The following is a 22,343-nucleotide window of genomic DNA, read 5'->3' as shown; positions in this document are numbered from 1 at the left end:
GGGGAGGCACTGTGGGTGGTGTTCTCTGGAAATCCATCATCATCTCCACTGTCTTGAGTAGGTTAAGCTCCAGGTTGTTCTGACGGCACCAGTGGAATCCTATTTTTATTATGTTATCTCTATAGGAAGGTTATCATTTGAGCGTTTTGAGTCTGGCTAGAACGCTTCGCCCCACTTTCATAGATGCACGTGCAAGCACATCACATGCAGATGTTTGTCTCTTAACAGCTGGATTGATATGAGCAAGAGAGCATGTTTGGAAATTTCCACAAATGTACAGATCGGAAGCTGAAAAAGTCAATGGACACTGTCAACTGCAGTTTGTTTATTTATACTTCATCACGGGATTGCTTACCTAATACTCCTTGGTCCAACCCGACAGGAGTCTGGCTGTGAACCAGCAACAACAAAAAGTGTGAGGTGGAAAGAATATGAAGGTCCAGATGAGTTGATGAAAGCACAGGCGACAGTAGGAAGCTCTCAGTCTGACACAGAAAGCAGCTGACGATAACCTGACACACTCATTGACAGCTTTCACTACAAAACATTTTATCATAAATAATGTATTTGATAAGTTCTTCTATTTTCAAGAACATGAACCTGATTCAGATAAATATTTAAGTAGTAATAAATGTCTTTGCAATTATAATTTTGCGCAAATGTGAAAATATAAAAAGCAATAAACCAATAGTATTGTCTGAGTTAAGTGTCCCTCACTTAGTGTTTAAGGTGCAAAAGTGTTCACTTTACCATTCGTCAGAGGTGGCTAGTAACCTTCTAGGAGTACTTTGAGGAGTAGTTTTACTGCACCGTACTTTTTACTTCCACAAATTGTAGGCTACATATACTTGTAGCCTACAATTTGTGGTTACTTTACCCACTTTGAGTTCACTGAAAAACAAAGAAGTCTTAAACAAAAATGCATCAGACATGTGTCTGATCTGCCTCATTGTTGTAACATTATTTTCCATCTGCTGAGCCTGTTGTGCCATTTGCAGGTCAAGGGAACAAAAAGTAAACAATATATATTGTCATTGGGAGTGCCTTGGACTCTTCCAACATATATACAGGGGTTGGACAATGAAACTGAAACACCTGTCATTTTAGTGTGAGAGCTTTCATGGCTAAATTGGACCAGCATGGTAGCCAGTCTTCATTGATTGCACATTGCACCAGTAAGAGCAGAGTGTGAAGGTTCAATTAGCAGGGTAAGAGCACAGTTTTGTTCAAAATATTGAAATGCACACAACATTATGGGTGACATACCAGAGTTCAAAAGAGGACATATTGTTGGTGCACGTCTTGCTGGCGCATCTGTGACCAAGACAGCAAGTCTTTGTGATGTATCAAGAGCCACGGTATCCAGGGTAATGTCAGCATACCACCAAGAAGGACGAACCACATCCAACAGGATTAACTGTGGACGCAAGAGGAAGCTGTCTGAAAGGGATGTTCGGGTGCTAACCTGGATTGTATCCAAAAAACATAAATCCATGGCTGCCCAAATCACTGCAGTATTAAACTCTCCTGTTTCCACCAGAACTGTCCGTCGGGAGCTCCACAGGGTCAATATAGACGGCCAGGTTGCTATAGCCAAACCTTTGGTCACTCATGCCAATGCCAAACGTTGGTTTCAATGGTGCAAGGAGCGCAAATCTTGGGCTGTGGACAATGTGAAACATGTATTGTCCTCTGATGAATCCACCTTTACTGTTTTCCCCACATCCGGGAGAGTTACGGTGTGGAGAAGCCCCAAAGAAGCGTACCACCCAGACTGTTGCATGCCCAGAGTGAAGCATGGCGGTGGATCAGTGATGGTTTGGGCTGCCATATCATGGCATTCCCTTGGCCCAATACTTGTGCTAGATGGGCGCGTCACTGCCAAGGACTACCGAACCATTCTTGAGGACCATGTGCATCCAATGGTTCAAACATTGTATTCTGAAGGCGGTGCCGTGTATCAGGATGACAATGCACCAATACACACAGCAAGACTGGTGAAAGATTGGTTTGATGAACATGAAAGTGAAGTTGAACATCTCCCATGGCCTGCACAGTCACCAGATCTAAATATTATTGAGGAGCGAGTCAGGAAACGTTTTCCTCCACCAGTATCACGTAGTGACCTGGCCACTATCCTGCAAGAAGAATGGCTTAAAATCCCTCTGACCACTGTGCAGGACTTGTATATGTCATTCCCAAGATGAATTGACGTTGTATTGGCTGCAAAAGGAGGCCCTACACCATACTAATAAATTATTGTGGTCTAAAACCAGGTGTTTCAGTGTCATTGTCCAACCCCTGTACATTACCTACTGGAAGTGTTGGTTTTAAAGGTTTTATGTTTACACAAAAATTACACATAAATCTCTGTTTTTTAAAGATTTTCTGTGCAGTTTCAATTACAGAATGACAAATAAAAAAAATAAAACGATCAAGGACTAACTAAATAATAAAATTGAATCAGACACAAACTTCAGTGGCATCAGAGACAGTAATATTTTCCAGCAGTGTTTATGGAGTCCATAATTTTGGACACAAGCATTAGAACATCTGTTTGGGGAGCAACTGATAAATAACTTGTTTTGCCTCCTCCAGTCCATTATGCTGTAGGCAGAAAGCCACATTACTCTTATCAAATACCACTACTTGTTCCCAACATGTTTACCAATTTTATTGAAAATAAATAAGCAAAACTTTAAAATAGGACTTAAAGTCTCTTTGTGGGGCCCAAGTTAAAACTATAAAACAATTATAAAAAATAGATCATCAGTCTGGTATCAGATGGGGGATTTTTTTTCAATGGGTTTAGCAAAAAGACCAAACATCGAAGAGATTGCAGCATTGGGGAACAGTTTAGGTGACTTTTATTGGAGCACAATGTCCACAAAATCCAAGGTGGGAGTTTTCTGTGCACCACGTTTTGCTCCCAGTTCTATTTGAGGTGCATCCTATTACTGTGAGTCCTGTGTGGGAGCCTGGGGTTGGCAAAGGTTCCACAAACAACTAATCTAGTTGCCTAGTTTCAGTTTATGAGCTCTAATTAAATCTACAAGAATATAAAAAGTCTTTTTAGGCTGAGGTTATTGTGGTCATCCTTTTGACCACAAGCTGAATCCAAACCACTTTATATCAAAAAATGAAATTTGTTTTTGAATTATGTATAAAACATATGAGATAAAAAATTTGACCTGAGCCACAACTGCTTCAATGGACTTGAACTTCTTGTAGTAAAGGTGGTCGGCGTGGAGGTGGAGCAGACAGCTGGTCTTCGACTCGTTAATGGCTCTCCTCAACCGGCTCACTGGTGCCATCTGTGGAGATAAAAGGAAACACATAAGGAACCACAACTGCTTGGAAGAACATTTGGATGTTGATTTTAAGATTATGCAGTATTGGTCTATGTTCAGATACAAGGAATAAAAATATTTTTAGCAGGCAAAAATACTACAATTCTGCTCTTTAGATCAAAACAAATGAAAAACCTTATCCTACTCGGAGATAAATATTGACTCGGTGTTGTTATGCTGCCACAGGAACACATCTTGGACAATCATCAAGAAAAAAAAAAAAAAAAAAAAAAAAACATCTGTTCAGGGCATTCCATAACTAAACAGTGGAAATGATCTACATCAGAAGGCATGTTGTTAAAAATGGGTCCACACCAATGTCCCAACATCCACTCTTTACAATAGACGTTGAGGTACCCCCTTCCCTGTTGGTCAAAGGTAAACAATTAAGATTGAACCCAAGGGGAATATTAGCCTAATACATGTGGCAGATGATTTTATAATCTTGAAACACAGTGAAGATTGTTTGTAAGGAGCCAGTTTTCTGTTTTATATCTTACACGCCATTGTAACTGCATCACGACATCCTGCTGCAGCTTTTACCCGCATTTTGTTCCTCGTGACTTAACAGGGGCAATAAATGTGACCAAATGAATGAATGTCTGCATGAATCGGGTGCAAATGATGAATCTGACACACAAGTAAATTTCCTTCATTATTCATCAATGAGTTGTGAGTCTTTTGGTTTTAAATAGCAATAGAGATGGAAATCTCGTCAGTGATAAAAAAAAAAACGAGAGAGAAGGACAGAGAGAAGTTATCTATACCTGGTTGAAGCTTTCAGAGAGGGTGTTAAGATGATCCGCACCACAGAATCCATCAGTGCGGGACATCATGTGTGGAAGGACTGGACAAAACGAAACAAAACACAGATGTGTAAAGTTGCACACGTGGAAATGTTTCCTCTCATCTGTCTTTTCATTGTTGTCACAAATATGCCAGAACAGTAAACACAGCCTCGAGTAAGACCCTGAACATGTTCTTCTTTATGTTTATTTCAGATTTATTGTTTACCTAACAGAAGACAAAGCTCAGCATTCAAAGGCAAGTATATCTGTTGTGGATCAAGAGTGTACACACATCCCTGTTGAAATGCTAGGTTTTGTGATGGTTTTTTTTTTCCATCTTTAATGGGTCATTTCCTATACAGATAAACTGAAAAATAATCTGTCAAAGGGGACTATCACCCGATGTCAATTTTAGTGGATATGACTCAGCAGAAATGGAAAATCTGCCTTAAAAGGTTTTTTAGCTAAAGCCATAGTTTACAGAGATGATGGGATCAAAAGGATATTTTACAAAAGTTATCAATCTAGGGACATTTATAAAAAAAACACATTTAGACACTCAAAGATATAGTTATATAGTCCATGCTACAGGAAAGGAGATTATCAGTAATTAGAGAATATATAGGAAAACAGTGTCATTAAAAACACTGGATGTTTCTCCATTATTGACCAAAGGATGATAAAAAATGGGCAGTGAAGCTGACAAGAGATCAACAAAAACACTGAAGGTGCTGTAGAATATACTGGTTGTGTTCTAGATATGAAAAGTCTCCTGTATTTTCCATATGTCTGGAACAAGGAGCAGGGTTTTAAGAGAGAAACATTTCTTCCAAAGAAAACATCCAAGCTTGGCTAAGATCAAAGATCTTGTAAAAGAATGCATCATCGTGTGACAAAACCCCATAATGCATGGTGGTGACAGCATCATAGTCTGGGGTTACTGTTTTTTTAAATGGACCTGGGGTTTACTACAGAAGCCCTGAAAGGCAAGTGAAAAAAAAATGCATAGACTCATTTTCTAAGTCTGACTAAATTAGCTTTTTCTCTTGACATGAAGGTAGCTGGAAGTAAAAAGACAAATACAAATTGAGAGGCTTATTTTTAAAAATATTTATTTTTGTAATACTTTTCTCTACCATTAGAGGCACTGGAGTGAAACCACCAGCCCTTACTAACAGATTGTTTATATGGATAGTCAATAAACTTTTTTTTCTTACAGAACAAAATTAACTTAGAGATATTTTAATCTCTATTTTTTTCTCGCACGTAACTTCTAAAGTCGTGTGAAAAAGAAAATTTGTTCAGACTTTGAAAATTAGTCTACATTTCTCCCCCCTCACCTTTTAGTGCTTCTGTATTTCAGGGCTTTCTTAGCCCAAACATACATTCAAATCAACAGAAGAATCCTTTACCAAAGGAAAACTAAAGCTTTTTAAAGAGCCAGAGTTCAGAGATAATTCCACACAAATACTTTGTGGTCACTTGAAGAGGGCAATGGACAAGATAAGTCCTTACTGTCATTTTCAACACAGTTCTGACCCACATACAGAGAACACTCAGAGGTAAAGTATAACGTGTTTTTATTGTCAGCAAAGTAATCACGGACGAGAACTGGAAACACCAACTGTATGGGAAAAAAGGAGAAGGGACTGGTGAATAAACGAACAATATATAGCAACTGATTAAAGAGATCCGAGAAATGGCTTACTAAATTGCTGTTGCTTGAGCCACCAGGGGTAGAGAGATTCAGAGTCTTAGCTTGCGAAGTGAGGTTGCTCAGTTGTCTTCTCAGCTGCTGGTTTGGTGCAAACCAGATGAAGCACAGGTGCCGATGCTCGCGATGGAGGGTGGAACAGGGTACGCTTATGCCTTGGTCCTGGAGTTGAAGGAAGCGGGACGCCGCCAGCTTTGTCCGTGTCCGAAAAGTACAAACGGTTGGGAGAGAAATCCACAAGAAGGTAGATCCAATACTCAGTAGATGATTATCCAGATTGCTCAGAGAACCTCTGGAATAAAGTCAGGTCTCAGCAAGGTAAACAAAGCCTCAGATAAAAACCTGCGAGGGAGCAAATACAAAAGTTACTAGAAGCACATGAATGAAGCAAAAAAAGAAGCACTAGAGATCCAAGGTTTTATCTGGGACACATGGAATGTAGGGTGTATGCGAAGGCTTGCAGGTAGACGGAGGTGAACCGCAGAGGGACTGATCACGGCCTCAATCTCATAAGGTCCGATGAAACGAGGCGAAAGTTTTCGGGACATAGACTTTAGTGGTATATCACGTGCTGACAACCAGAACTTTTGGCCAGGCCGATATTCTGGGGCAGGTCGGCATTTTCGATCAGTGAAGCGCTCGTTCTGTGGTTCGTTGGAGGATTTGGATGGTGGAGTTCCAGATGGATTTGCAGTGACGTATGTGTTGGTGGGCCGAGGAAACCATGATGTCTGTCTCATCAGCAGAAAACAAAGGCGGCTGGTAACCAAGGGATGCTTCGAAGGGAGAACATCCTGTAGCAGAGGAAACGTGAGAATTTAATACATATTAAACCCATGGTAGGTATGAGCACCAGTCTGTTGGGTTAGTAGAAGTGAGACAGTGTAGAGTGGATTCAAGTTGTTGGGTTGAGTCTCTCCATTTGTCCATTAGATTGAGGGTGATAGCCGGAGGTTAATGAAACCTTAGCTTCCAAAGTTAAGCAGAACTGCTTCCAGACCTGAGAGATGAATTGTCTCGGGTGGACAGAATGTCATGTGGGATCCCATGCAAACAAAAAACAGGTTTGGTGAGAAGCTTAGTTTTCCCTCTCAGGTGGAAGTCTCCTGAGAGGGATGAGATGGCACGTTTTAGAGAAACGGTCAACAATTGTGAGAATGGTAGTCATACCTGAGGATAGGGGTAGACCGATAAAGTCCAAAGCAGTATGCGACCAGGGACGGCCAGGAATGCTAAGAGGTTGGAGGAGACCTGCGGGCGGTTGAACACTGGTTTTGTTTCTGGCACACGTGGCACAGGCCTGAACAAAGTCCTTAATGTCCTTATGAACTGAAGGCCACCTAAACCTTCTCTGTATGAGAGCTATGGTTCTGCTGACTCCTGGATGAGCAGAAAACTTAGCTGTGTGCAACCAATCAATGAGTCTGGAATGAACCTTAAGCGGGACATAGGTGCGATTGGGTGGTCCTGTGCCAGGGTTGGGTTCTGTTGTTGAGGTCTGAGGATAATGTCTTCCATCTCCAACCATCAACAACCAGTGCCCCAACCGTCCAACTGGGCGGTAGAATGGGAGCTGCCTTCTTTACTGAGTCATCAACAGCAAACTGTCTGGAAAGGGCATCAGGTTTAGTGTTCTTAGGTCCAGGTCTGAAAGAAATGCATAGATCAAAACGTGAAAAGAATAAAGACCACCGGGACTGACGTGGGTTCAATCTCTTAGCTGATGTAAGCCAGGTTTTTATGGTCCGTCCAGACTTGAACAAGATGTTCAGCTCCCTCAAGCCAGTGGCGCCATTCTTCGAGAGCTAATTTAATTACTAATAACTATCTCCGACATCATAATTTCTGCGTTGTTCAGTCTACGTGAATAGAAGGCACAAGGATGTAGTCTCTCATCCTCAGAATTCTGCGACAACACTGCTCCAACCCCAATATCAGAGGCATTGACCTCTAAAATAAACTGTTGCGAAGAGTCAGGGTGAATTAAGATGGGAGAGATTCAGAGTCTTAGCTTGCTCAGTTGTCTTCTCAGCTGCTGGTTTGGTGCAAACCAGATGAAGCACGGGTGCCGATGCTCGCGATGGAGGGTCGAACAGGGTACGCTTATGCCTTGGTCCTGGAGTTGAAGGAAGCGGGAAGCCGCCAGCTTGGTCCATGTCCGAGAAGTACAAACGGTTGGGAGAGAAATCCACAAGAAGGTAGATCCAATACTCAGTAGATGATTATCCAGATTGCTCAGAGAACTTCTGGAACGAAGTCAGGTCTCAGCAAGGTAAACGAAGCCTCAGGTAAAAACCTGCGAGGGAGCAAATACAAAAGTTACTAGAAGCACATGAACGAAGAAAAATCAGTAGAGGCTGAGCTTGTTACCACTGAGGCAAACACTCTGGTGCCCAAGTGCTGACAGCCTTCCGCTTAATGCAATCAGCAGATAGGTCGCACCTGTCATCCAGCGCACCTGAGAACCTCCAGCACCAACTGAAAAACACTGAAGCCATGAATAAAAGTACACCATACACACACACACACACACACACACACACTCTGACACTTACAATCTGATAGATCAGGAGAACCTTTGCAAAGTAGACTGGGCAAACATTCCAAATTCACTATGCAGGATGCTGGCAAACTAGTAGCAAAGTAAACTTAATGCTGAAGCAGAATAAAAAAAAGCCTCTAACAAAATATTGTGTGTGCACACAGGTTATTGCACCTTTTATCAATACATATTTATGTTCTCCTGTAACTGATTTATAATTCAGATGAATAGGATATATGTCACATTAAAGGTCAAAATTGCTTCAAGAGGATATTATGGTCACATTCTTTTACATGTCAAAAACCCCTCATTAGTGGACCTTTAAAGTGTTTTTTTATTCATATATATTTGCGTTACACATTTAATTACAGTCAGTGAGAAAGAAACTGCAAGTTCATCACGCCAGAAAAAAACCAGGATGCCTTATAAGGTACTTATATCTGCTTTGGAAAAAAACCTGCTTGCATTTGCTTTTACAGGCACATGCAGCTAGCAGCTGACCTTAAGAAAGGCCTTGCTGGAGGGACTCCTCTTTTCTTTTGCGCTACAAATCACTTCGAATACCACACGAACAACATAAAACGTTGTTGGGAAAAATATATCTGTCACACTTTGTAAGACTTTCTGCCATGGCTTAAAAAAGCAGAAGATGGATGGTATTTTTTCTCTGTGTCTGCATGAAAAGCAAACTAAATGTAGTGATTTTGCTCAGTACAGTCCAAAGGTTTTTTAGAGCTGTTCAAATAGATTATTTTGTGAGTGATTTCAAATCTTATATCCTCAAGCAGAATTTTGTCTATTTTTTCTTTTCCCTAAAGCCTCATTTACACACCTTCTCTGACACTATAAAAAGTTAATTCAATGAATATGCTTAATTATCAGCAACTTGCAGGGTTAACACTTTGTTGATGTTAAAACTAGAGTTTTACTGATCTTTTTAAATTCCTCATAAACATCAGTGTCTGTGCTTGGCCAAGTATGTACTGTATAATTGGCCTTGTTTGCCACTACTCCATCAGACTCAAAAAACACTGGCAAGCATCAGAGATCTTCAACATCCTTTAGCTTTTGCTGTTCATCTCCCTCAAAGGTAAAATACATCTGAACACTACATTGGCCTTTTTTGACAAAAGAAAATTGCAAAGCGTCTTCTTTAGTATACTTGTGATGTTACCCAAGTTTTAGACTTTCAGCTGCAGCCTACTGTGTTGATTTCAAGCTTTGGCTAAGCTGCTGCAGGACAGGGGAGGGGCTAACTGTCTGTGTGTCTGCAATGCTGCTGTGTAACGTGTAACAACTATGAAAAAATATGAAAAGCAAATGAGTATTGTCAACTTTTTATTATGATTGAATTAATTGATGTATCATTTATTTTGATCCCCCCTTTTTATGGTCTCCAGATTTCAATCCTACTGGGCACCTCTGGGATGTGGAAACTTTCATCAACGATGAGCATTCGACAAATCTGCATCACATGTGAGAATTTAGATTGTTCTGAAGACAACCCAGTGCTATCAATGTACACACAATAAAGTGGACAGTGAATGTCCAAAACTGAACCAATAAGTGCAGTTAGCTAAAGATGAGATCCTTTGAGAGCAGATATATTGACCCCCACATTCTCAGACATTTATAAAATGAAATCCCTCATTATGAAATCAACACAGTAGACTAAAGCAGAAGCTCTGGCAGGTCCGCTTGTGGAAATGCTCTGCTGGTTGGATTACATTAACAAACTGGCGCCTGAGATTTGCAATAGCTTAGAGACTTTTGTTTCATTTAGGACTGATGCAACCGTGATTAGACTGGAGTCCTAAGAGACATGTCCTGAAAGAGGGTTTTACAGAAATGCAAGAAGTCAAATGATTTTGCAACAGAGTTTATCAGGGTTATGTTCTGGTCTGAGAGGAATCTAGGAAATTATTTAATTTAAGTTTAACATGATAAAATGCATCCAAACTATAATAAATCAGAGGAACTAAGAGTTACTTTCAGATTTGGTTCAGTGTAATGATGGAGTAGCAAATGTATTTACCAACTTAATTATAGACTAGATGAAGCTTTAAGGTTTAATGGAAAGAGTGTGTTGACTCAGTTCAGAACATCCTGGCTTTTTACATTCAGCATAAGACAGGGCAACACATGACTGAATCACACCACCCTGCTGAAGTCCCTCAGCCAATCACAAACTCCACAGTAAGGTCTATGTATGGCCTGAGTGGGGGAGGGAGCTGGATGTGGAGGCCCTAAAAGCTGGGTGTTGACCCAGAAATGCTTCCAGACCTTTATTCATGTCTACTCTCATACCGTCGGCATATCCCCCTTTTCTATGAACAGGAATTCAATCTTTCTGTCTCATGAAGCCAAATGTTTTTAAACAAATCAGATATTTGATCTTTGGCAAGCAGAAAACCTTGTCTAAATCTGGTCGGTGTGACTGCTAATCTGAGATTAATTAAGGAAACCATTTCTTTCTTTGAAATGTAAACGAAAAGGGATTTCTCCCACATGAGAAATTAGTCACATTTGAGCCACAGGAGTCATGTTTCCAACAGCTGTTGAAAGCTGTTCTTGCTGAGCAGCGTGGTGCAGAAAGTTGATGCCAAAACTTCACGTCTCAAGTCAGCTTTGGCTGTAACATCTACAGAAAGCCACACCAACACATTCAACAAAAATGGGAATTAAGACTCTCATGCGACATTTAAGGGTTATTTGGTGTGGGTTAAAAAGTTTGTTTTCATCGTTGGAGGAATGGGTTTATTCCAGAATTAATCTGTACAACATCTTAAATAGTTCATTTAAACCACCCTGAAGCAGCCTGAAGTGCAGAAAAACAAGTTTGTGTCAAAGACTTTGCTTTCTCTGAAAATGCATTCTCTGATAAACACAAATTCAACATGACAATTTGCATGTTTTAGAGAGGTTGCCTCCCACATAGTACGGAGATTTTTCTATCCATGAAGTTGTCTTCCAGTTTGCTCAATAGTAGGAGCTGAATGACCCACAAAGATATCCTTTATCTTTAAGAGCCTGATTCCCGATGCCTGGCTGCATGTTGGGAGCAACTCCGAAAACACTAACAAGCTTTTTCCTGCAACACAAAGAGGGCAGCAAGTGTCTGAACCATTTCTTAAGAGCAGCAAATGTTATCAAGGAATAGGAATTTGAAAGAGTCTTTACAAAGCTGTTAAACTGAAGAACTGACAGGTTAGTGTTGTGTTGGATAAAAGCATGAGCTTTAGCTATTTGTTGTCTGGCTATAAAAATCTGTTTTATTTTGCAGTGAGAAAGTAGCATAAAACGTTCTGGTCAGAAGGTCCTCCACCATGCCCCCGCAACCACACAGACACACCACATCACTGCCACTGCAATGATAGCCCAGGTAGAAACATTATCCAGCTCAGCTCTACCATCACCACTCAGCCGATCCAGATGCTGGTGACCCCACATCCAAGAAGAGGACACAACCCCCACACGCTGCAGCCCCACATGCCAGCCTCGAGCCCACCGCCTTGATCCCACCCCAAACTCAACAGCCAGCAGAGCAGCAGACCGGAAAGCCCGCCCAACAATTCGGCCATCACCAGCAGCCCCGGCCCATCAGTTTGTGAGAGGGAAACATGCACGAGCCGGGTAACCGGGCCAGGCAGGCCAACCGCTCCAGGCCAAGCACATCCCACCAGCCACCCCAGTGCAAGCACAAGACATGCTCCACCGCCCCACCCACCCGACCACCAATCGTAGCCATGCGCCCGGCCAGGGGCAAGAGCCACAGATAGAAGCATTGGAGGAAAGCCACCACAGCACGCCAAGGACCGGGTACCCCATCAACCACACACTCAAACCCCGGAGGTGCCCCAGGATGCTGGCCACCCACCCTCCCGTACACCCCGCCACAACAAGCAGGCTGGCCAGCCCCTCCACCAAAGCGAAGCCACATCTCAATCAACACTGCCCACTGCCTGGCCAAGACCCCCTCGTTGGAGCCTGGCGCCCCCCCCGACCGACGGACTGGGCACCGGAGCCAGGGACCAAGATCCAAGGCAATCCAAACGGGGCAGAAAAGCCAGCCCCAGCACCAGACAACCCCCAAGACCCCAACCCTCGGCCAGAAGGCCCGCTCCCTCTCCCAGCCTCCGACCCCAGACGACAAACAGCAAACGGAGGTGTGAAAAGACCCCAGGCCTACCTCAGACCGCTCAAATGTGGTGGATTTTCTGTATTCTGCTCATGGCCATGTATTAATGGTTGTGTTCAGTAGAGAAAATTCAGAACAAGTTAAAATGTTTGTTCCTGGTTCACATTAAAAAATGCTGAAGATGTAGGTTCTATTATCATTCCGGTCTGGAAAAGGAACAATTGTACAATTAAAAGCCCTCATAAAAACTAATTAAGGTTTATGAATAAACTGCAACAGTGTTACTTTATGTCTTTTCACTTTGTTAAGAAATATACAGTATATTGATACTATGTGATTTATCCAAGATTTTGTATCTCTGGTTTTTACTATCTTCACTATTTAAATTGATTCTGGAGAATCAGGCTTGAGATGTATCCACTACTTCAATCTGACTCAAGATACGAACTAGATCAGAGGATTCTTTACCAGGATGAACATTGACAAGCCTCTTTGTGTGGTCATAATAAATTCTCCTGAATGTTAAGACTGCATGAGTCAGAAAAGGAGCAAGAAAATAAGTTTTGCAATAGACAAGGTGGACCTGTATGAACACAGAAAATGTTGCAGGGCATTAGGATATTTTAATACCCAATTTAGGAAGAACAGGTTAAAGTTAATGTCTGACATCATCTCTATCTATTTTGTTAGATTATAACTTCAAGAAACCATGTTTTCTTGTTATATTTATTTGGTTCCTTTCACAGTACCCACTTTTTTTTCTAGAAATGTCTTTAATAGTTCTCTTTGTGTTAAATACAAATACTCTCCACAATTATTTCATCATTTCACTTTATGTTAACAAAGACATTTTGGTTTGAGTTCAACCAGGTATCAGGAAATATTGCCAGTAGCCTTTGTTCCAGATCTAATGGACCCCATGGCATCCAGCCTCCCTCAGGAGAACAACATTTCCTCAATCAAAACGGAGACCTCCAGAGGACAACTGCAGGATGTGAAAATGCATACATTATGTCACCGTCTTGAGTCCTAATCTTACATTCTCTGTGGAGGCCTTGATTGTTTACTGTAGTATCGCATGGTCAATGTTTCCCAGTTTCCTGCAGACATGCTGGCCTGCCACTGAGGGAACAGGATGTCACTGGCGAACCAATGGCGAGGTTTTACTACATCTTGGAGTGAAGAAGTTGCAGTAGGAGTAGAGAGGATTGCAGACACAGAGTAGATTGAGGGACAAACATGTGGGAGTGGGTGGGGGGTGGTGGTTCTGGCAAAGACCGTACTGCGTTTCCAGTTAAATACTTTCTTAGAGCTCAGGTTATACTAATGCAAACATACGTGTGCAGCCAAACAATCGCGTGCATGCTAGGACAGGCATACACTTGAGTTTTGATGATTCCTAATTGCGTTCATCTGGATTATTCGTGAGAAAAACTGAAAGTTAGATTTCATTTTAATCTGTTGTAGAGACTGTTTCTAAGGCCTTGAAAGCCTGTAGAAGCTTTGCATGCTACTTGTGTCATTTTGTTACTGCTCATTTGACCTCACATTATATCTTTTTCCTCTTGTTTCTGTCACTTTCTTTATAACTACTTTTAAAAATTCTATCTTCCTCCTCTTACAAAATTCACACCATCTTCAGATTATCTTTTCTTTGGCTGGTATCCAGGTGGAGAGAAACTCAAAATGCACTCAGAGCCCTTTAGCAGGCACTGCTGACACTCTGTAACTCCTCTCCTACTACCCAGTTCAATGACCCTCAGTAACCCAGGTTAGGCTGGAGCTGCAGGCTACCACCACAAATATTCACTGTTTTACAAATTTTGTCACATAAGATCATGAGAAAACATGTGGAAGATTGTGGCTGTAACGTGACTAAAGGTGAAATGGTTTAAGAAGTTTGAAAACTTTAGCATAGCATGTACATATGTAACAGTGGGGGAGATGTGTATTGGTCTGCTCATTTGTCTTTCAATGAGACCGCCAAGAATGTTGCTGATTATAATTTACATTTAATGTAGCAATGAATTTCTGTTAGCACTCTTTCCCATCATTGTCAAAGAATCTGGACAGCAATTTAGGTGTATTTTGGACACATTGTCTCTCCAGATAGACATCAATCAGCTCTGGACGCTGAGTGAAAGCTGCTGCAAAGCCATTTGGAAACGGAAAGCATCTAGAAAATTTTTTCCCTTGAATAAAATCAGCCTTACCCACATCCTCCTCATGGTAGATTATGGAGTGATGATCTTTCGGGCTGCTGGTGTATCTGTCAAGAGGCTCTATATGGTAAGTGCCGTTGTGCGTATGGATGGTACCCTCAAACTGTCCCTGTAGCACAGAGCCGTGGCAAGATGACCCATACTCACCTGCAAGACACAGTAAGGGGAGATAACGAGGCATCAGAGAAATAGTGAGATGTAACAGACAAATAGACTGATTTAACTGAATGTTAAATACTACTCAAAGCAAGTAGAGGAGATTAAACTTTTTATGTATTTTGTATTTTTATGTTAGTCAGTAAATGTGCATTTCTTTATCTAGACCTTTCATCCAAATCATAAAGAATGTTCAGTGGATGAGGCCCAGTTTGTTTCCAATATAAAAGTCGCATTTAAAAATTCATTGAATTTTCTCTTAACTGTAGTTGTGCAGCTGCTGCTAAAAAATAAATAACTGATATATTCATGTGAATTGTCCTAAAATGTGGGTCAGTTGTTGAGGTAAACTGTTATGAGTCCTCATATCACACCAACCTTCAACCGTTCCTGTGTATAAGTGGGACAGGTCAACTGATGCCGGTCCATTTTCACCGAACACAGTGAATTCTTCGGAAAACCCAGCAGAATCCTGCCTCAGAAGCAGGCAGAAATTTCTGATAGCAAGAAAAACACAAACGGTTTGCAGATGTGGTCAAAGCCTTGTAGCGTAATGCCAAGTATGCAAATCTGTCATCAGCTGGAAAAGAATTAACATATAACTCAATAGATGCATCTGGTAATGTTAAAAAATGTAGACTGTTTATTTACAGGTTTGTTTTTAAAGTAAGATTTTAAAGATCTGCTTTCCTGCAACTTAAATTATTGTTTTAGCCATTAAAAATCATGCCTCACCATACAAAATTCACACAGAGCAGAGAAGATCTTCCTTCTGTTATCATGCACCTACCATCTGGAATGTGTTGCAACAAGGCTTTAAACTTTGTTTATATCAACTGAGTCTCAGTTTCAGTTTTAAATGATTAATCTTAGTAAATGAAAATGTTTTTGTAATGATTTTTTATTGTTATCTCTTTCGGATGATGGTAATGTACTGTTGTATTGGACGTGCCTTGGCACCACTGAAAATTAGAGCTCCCACTATGAGCTTTCTGATGATTTAATAATAAATCAATGAATAAAAATAAAATATAAAATGGGAAGCTACCGATGAAAAGCAGTAAAATCCAGTTTCAGTGTCTGTTCCTCAGGCTGCATGGCCCTCCTGGCTCTTAAGTGCTTCCTGTGGAGATCCCCTCTGTCGTATGATAAGACTTCATAATGCTTTATAAAAGGACTGATCCCAACACCTGGAAGAAAATAAAAGAAAAACATAGTTTTCAAGTTACTGCACATCAAATACAAATCATGATTGCGTCTCTACATTTTTCATACCTGTTATAATCTGCCCGTTTGGAGTTTTGAGTTGCGTTTACTTTCTCTTTGCTGCCATGTTCTTCACTTGCTTTATTTCAGTTTATTCAGGTTTATTAGATTCATTATGTTGTTTAGGTTACTTCCCTGGGTTTTTAGGTTAGATGTTTTAGTTTGTATTTTCTTATAGATCTGTTTTCTCTCTGTTTAAGTTATTTTTGGTCACATTGTTTATTTGTTTCTGTTCACTTAGATGTTTTCAGTTACCTCCCTGCACTCCCATCTCATTTGTGTCAATTAGTCACTCTCCCTGACTTCCCTTCTCCACCAGTTGTTCCTGATTCTCTCCCTGATTAACTCCCCTAGTTCATTGGGATATTCTCCACTTCCCTCAGCATTTATACTTTCTGGTTTTCTGTTCTCGCCACTGGATCCTCCTGCTTGCTCCCCATCTGTTCCCTAGTGTGTAATGTCCAAGCTTCTTTTCCTGGCCTGTATCCATCACAACATTTGTGTAAATGGATGTTTTATTTTATATTAAACTTAAAAAGACTCACCATACCGCATCCTCGCTCCACTCTGCACCTTGGTCCTACACAACTCCAACAAACCCTGACAAACCTTGCTGTCGACTTGAATTTTCTTTCCATATATAATAGTCATTTAAAAGTAATTTGTGACACATACATTAGCTTTAAGTGAGATTAGTAGTGATGCACAATATAGACAATACATGCTTGAATGCAATATTTAATCATCATATTTTAAGGGACATACAGGGGTTGGACAATGAAATTGAAACACCTGTCATTTTAGTGTGGGAGGTTTCATGGCTAAATTGGACCAGCCTGGTAGCCAGTCGTCACTGATTGTACATTACACCAGTAAGAGCAGAGTATGAAGGTTCAATTAGCAGGGTAAGAGCACAGGATTGCTCAAAATATTGAAATGCACACAACATTATGGGTGACATACCAGAGTTCAAAAGAGGACAAATTGTTGGTGCACGTCTTGCTGGCGCATCTGTGACCAAGACAGCAAGTCTTTGTGATGTATCATGTATCCAGGGTAATGTCAGCATACCACCAAGAAGGATGAACCACATCCAACAGGACTAACTGTGGACGCAAGAGGAAGCTGTCTAAAAGGGATGTTCGGGTGCTAACCCGAATTGTATCCAAAAAACATAAAACCACGGCTGCCCAAATCACGGCAGAATTAAATGTGCACCTCAACTCTCCTGTTTCCACCAGAACTGTCCGTCGGGAGCTCCACGGGGTCAATATACATGGCCGGGCTGCTATAGCCAAACCTTTGGTCACTCATGCCAATGCCAAACGTCGATTTCAATGGTGCAAGGAGTGCAAATCTTGGGTTGTGGACAATGTGAAACATGTATTGTTCTCTGATGAGTCCACCTTTATTGTTTTCCCCACATCCGGAGGAGTTACGGTGTGGAGAAGCCCCAAAGAAGCGTACCACCCAGACTGTTGCATGCCCAGAGTGAAGCATGGTGGTGGATCAGTGATGGTTTGGGCTGCCATATCATGGCATTCCCTTGGCCCAATACTTGTGCTAGATGGGAGCGTCACTGCCAAGGACTACTGAACCATTCTTGAGGACCATGTGCATCCAACGGTTCAAACATTGTATCCTGAAGGCGGTGCTGTGTATCAGGATGACAATGCACCAATACACACAGCAAGACTGGTGAAAGATTGGTTTGATGAACATGAAAGTGAAGTTGAACATCTCCCATGGCCTGCACAGTCACCAGATCTAAATATTATTGAGCCACTTTGGGGTGTTTTGGAGGAGCGAGTCAGGAAACGTTTTCCTCCACCAGTATCACATAGTGACCTGGCCACTATCCTGCAAGAAGAATGGCTTAAAATCCCTCTGACCACTGTGCAGGACGTGTATATGTCATTCCCAAGATGAATTGATGCTGTATTGGCCACAAAAGGAGGCCCTACACCATGCTAATAAATTATTGTGGTCTAAAACCAGGTGTTTCAGTTTCATTGTTCAACCCCTGTATATTAATGCTCTGAATGCAAATAGCATATTGTCATTTTTTGTTTTCCTAATATCCTGAAGCTAAAGTATACAAACATTCCTTTGTGGGGTAATCCAATGGTAATTATCCCAACATATTGTGCATTTATCTTGCAGTGACAACAGGCTGATTGTTCAGAAACCACAAAAAACAAGAAAACCATTTTCTAATTTGTTGTTCAGACATGAGTAGAACTCATTAAGATGAAATCAACAGAGATAGACTGAAGTCTGCAGCGGCATCTACCATCTGGTTGCTAAATAATAAAATTAACCTACTTTAAACACTTCTTATTTGCTTTGCAGCGAACACACCAGCAAGGTGGACTTTAATACACAATAGACCAGCAAATGCAAAAGGATCAGGCTAAACAATACGCTTGGCAGACAACAGATGTGGGTGGGTTTGCAGGAACAGTAAGGCAGAGATTTGTAAATGCTGACCTGGTATTAAGAAGGGTATTTAAGAATCAATGTCTCTTAAGGATAGACTGACATCGTACAGGAAGTTTGAAGGTTGAACTGCACAGTACAGGAATAAACTCATTATGTCTGATGAAAAGTTGAAAGCCAACGAGTAAAAACCAAAAAAATCTGACTCCAACACTGATGAAGCAAGAATGGGTCATTGTTTGTCAGGACTTTGCCCAGAAGCTAATATTCAGTTTGGCAGGGGAAATTTATAAACTTTTGTAAAAGAAAGACAGACACTGTAAATCTTTGCATAAATGTATGTGTATTTTTCATACCTCTTAGAAGCGATTAAATATCTATTATTGAACTCCAATATATCATAGAAACCTCTGACAAAAGGATCTGCAAATGTTTGTTAGTCTCGGCCCTTTTAGCCACAACTGTAGAAAATACAAATCTGGTCTTAGAGGAATGCGCTTTCCTAGTAATTTGCTGAATGATTTTGTTGCTTTATTTACCTCTCATTCATTTATTTCTGTTTTCCTTCATGTTATGCTTAGAATAAAGGATCAAATCAACATTAAGTCTGAAGAGCACCTGGTCCTAGAGAAAATAATAACTTACACAATGAATCAAAGCTCCAATATTGTTTCTTATTAGTCTGTGATCGTCAAAGCAAAATTTACTGTGCATAAAACTAATCTGCCGTACACTGAGATTTGTTTGGGATTTAGTCAGCTGAAAAAAAAAAACTACTTTCAGAGTAGGTAAATGGTTATGGTGTTGGCTTGTTAGAGTGAATCTTACAACAAATCCTACATAGTTGTGTACAGGCCCTGAGTCCCAGCTGAGAAGGTAAAGTATAATGTCTGTGTTACTGACAGGTTTTGCATCTGAGATCTTTTTCTGCATTTCTGTGAGGACACGTTGCGACATGTCCAGGGCCAGAAAAGGCCAGTCAGCAAGAGCTGCTGCAAGACAATCATTTTACACACACACACACACACACACACACACACACACACAACATACAGACAGAGGCAAATGGGTGCAAGAACAACTTCACTTATTCAGCATGATATGTGAGGATTAACCTACAGTCAGACAAACACACTAATTTCAGCATTCTTGCTGCACTATACCTGTAATCCGTTCATGGCAGCTGACCAACAGCAGCATCCACCAGCAGTGTTGGACCACCATATTTTCCTTATTGAAGTGCTTTTGTATTCCTTCTTGTTTGCAGATTTTTGTCTTTTCCTCCTTGGCTCGTCCCTGTCCTGCTTTCTCATCACTTTGTCCTATGTTCTATGTTCAAAGCCTGGTACCTGCGGTCTTACTCCATTGGAATGTGTCTGCATAAGAGGTTCAAGCCTCAACTAACCTAGTGCAATGAACAATCACACTGTGGATGGGCATATTCAGACTTGTTTGTCTGCATTTTAAACAGTCATAGAAAGATTTGTAAATTGCCTTGTAGGAATGACTTTAAACAAATAGAAGATATGATGATGATATTGGGGTAGTTCACAGCTTTAAAGCTATTATATATATATATATATATATATATATATATATATATAGTTTGCAAAAATAGCCTTGCGTGGTAAAGTTCTCGCTTCATGGTTTTTTATTTCCATACTTATTGATCCCCTGACCATGTTGAGATGCTCTACACACAGCCTATGAGTGTCCCCAAGCGGTCAGACATTTCTAAGTTGAATTATTAGGAAGATTTGTCAAGCTTTCCTGCAGAGTCAGCCACTTTTTGTCACGATGTGGTTTTGGATCGGACCAAAGTGCAGACAAGAGCTCGGCAGGATCACCTTTGTAATTCAAAGATTTATTTACAAGGTCAAAAAACGTAGCAAAAACACTGCAGGAAACGAACCAGAGCCTAGATACAAAGCTAACAAAAAAATCACTGCAGGTTTCCCAAGGCAAGGTGTGGCAAAAAATTCCCAAGGCAAGGTAATGCAAAAAACAAAGCATAATCATGGACGAGAACAAGGTGTGACGAACACAAGGAACCAGCCACAAACAATGACACAAAACCAACTAATATACTGAGGGATAACAAAGGGCAGGTAATCAGAGAAAACAGGGAACAGGTGTGACAAGGAGGCAGAAGGAATAGGTGAAACAAATACAAAGGCTGAGGATGGGCAAAGTAACTAATAAACAATAAACAGAAACACAGACCAAGCCAACCTATAGACAAAGATAAATAATCAAATGGGGAATAAGAAAACTAGAATAATCATGACTAAAGTAAACAGAGAAACTAGAGGGAACATAGGAACAACAATAACAATCTGAGAACAAACAAAGAACCCATAAAGAAAACCTGAATACAAAAGTAAACAAACCTAACCACACTGACTGAATTAACTAGAAAGGAAACAGAAAACAAAGTAGTAAACAAGAAGAGTGCAAAGGAACAAATAAAACACAATTAAAAGCAAAGATACTAAAGAGAAATAAAACTAGAGAATCCAGGGAAGACCAAGAACTATAATAATTACAATAATAATAAACCATACAAAGTAATAAGAAAAACAACCATAAAAGAACTTAAGAAGTAAACACTAGGAGGCGGAAGAAGGAGAAAAGAAAATATGATACAAAAACCAAAATAGAAAAATCTAAGCAAAAGGTAAACAAACACAAAGTCACAAAGAAAGTCCAGAAATGTCACTCCATGACACTTTTAAGCATTCAGCATGTTGATGTTAGTGCATTTTCATCAGTACAGACAAAGTGTTGGCATGGCGAGGCATATGATTAAGAAACATTGCTATCAGACTATTGCTACAATATTTGCTTAGTATTTATGTTAATTTCTTAGCAGCGTCATGTGTGGGGTATAGCATGGTGAATTTCTGAGGTGTCCAAGCAATCAGTGGGAGATTGGCAGAGCTGATGGTTAAATTGCATAGGTATTAGGTTATTTATTATTATTAAATTGCATAGATACGTTATTTACTTAAAGCCGTGTTTCATTACTCAAGCACAAACAGATATGCAGTAGTAATGGGGGTATCATCATCTTAGAATGCAAAAGTTTCCATTTCAAATGTTAGATTTTCCATTCCTTTTAAGACAGTCACCAGCATTACCATTCACAGTCTATATACTGTATACTAAAACAGCAGGCAAGGTCCTTCAACTGAAATTGTTTTGAGAAGCTGTGCCAGGACACATCTATGACTTTATAGAAAGTACAAAAAAGCTGATATTTTAAATCCTATTTACCACTGCCATCACAGTGGAAAAATGTCAAAAGCAAAATATTCGGAGTTATTTTTATGTTCCATAACCTGTTTCAATCTAAGGCCTCCCACATATCAAATTAATAACTGATTCACACTATGTAAAAGGTATTTTATTGCCTCATTCTTAACAAAGTGTGACTGTTTCGGATAATTAAGGAACTAATTCTGAAGGAGGAACTGTGACATCAGTTAGCCTTAGAAGGAAGTCATGAAAAAGTAAGATAAAGGCTTTTGACCTTAAATTAAAGAAACCTCTGCTGAAATAAACAGCAGATAGTTCCCAACAGTAGGAAAAGCATAAAATATTGCTTTCACTATCACAAAATATATTTTATTTCTGCTTTGGAACAGATGAGGTTTTGTATAGGTGTAGGATCAGCAATATCCCTTAACATTTATTTAAATATTTTCTTTTGCTGTCTTTAGTGTCTC

General features: G+C 40.4%; 1 protein-coding gene and 1 long non-coding RNA gene across 2 annotated transcripts in view; both read right to left on the bottom strand.

Annotated features, from left to right (window-relative positions):
- si:ch1073-396h14.1 (disintegrin and metalloproteinase domain-containing protein 10) overlaps positions 1 to 19,998 on the bottom strand; it is a 48,950-nt gene extending 28,952 nt beyond the window's left edge. The window contains exons 1-6 of the mRNA XM_047374980.1: positions 19,779 to 19,998; positions 15,959 to 16,100; positions 15,289 to 15,407; positions 14,746 to 14,901; positions 4,118 to 4,197; positions 3,192 to 3,314 (exon numbers count right to left, since the gene is read on the bottom strand). Of these exons, the coding sequence (XP_047230936.1) occupies positions 3,192 to 3,314; positions 4,118 to 4,197; positions 14,746 to 14,901; positions 15,289 to 15,407; positions 15,959 to 16,100; positions 19,779 to 19,839 (681 nt within the window). The 5' untranslated portion in view covers positions 19,840 to 19,998. The remainder of the gene's footprint in view (positions 1 to 3,191; positions 3,315 to 4,117; positions 4,198 to 14,745; positions 14,902 to 15,288; positions 15,408 to 15,958; positions 16,101 to 19,778) is intronic.
- On the bottom strand, positions 5,702 to 8,249 carry LOC124873926. Its single transcript, XR_007039667.1, has 2 exons — positions 5,847 to 8,249; positions 5,702 to 5,762 (listed from the first exon to the last, which is right to left on the bottom strand). It is a non-coding gene; the product is annotated as an uncharacterized LOC124873926 (long non-coding RNA).
- Positions 19,999 to 22,343: the final 2,345 nt, after the last annotated feature.

The sequence above is a fragment of the Girardinichthys multiradiatus genome, chromosome 9 (assembly GCF_021462225.1).
Source record: "Girardinichthys multiradiatus isolate DD_20200921_A chromosome 9, DD_fGirMul_XY1, whole genome shotgun sequence".
Lineage (NCBI taxonomy): Eukaryota > Metazoa > Chordata > Actinopteri > Cyprinodontiformes > Goodeidae > Girardinichthys > Girardinichthys multiradiatus.
Note: the sequence above shows the minus strand (reverse complement) of the source record. Positions and strands in the feature narration are given on the sequence as shown.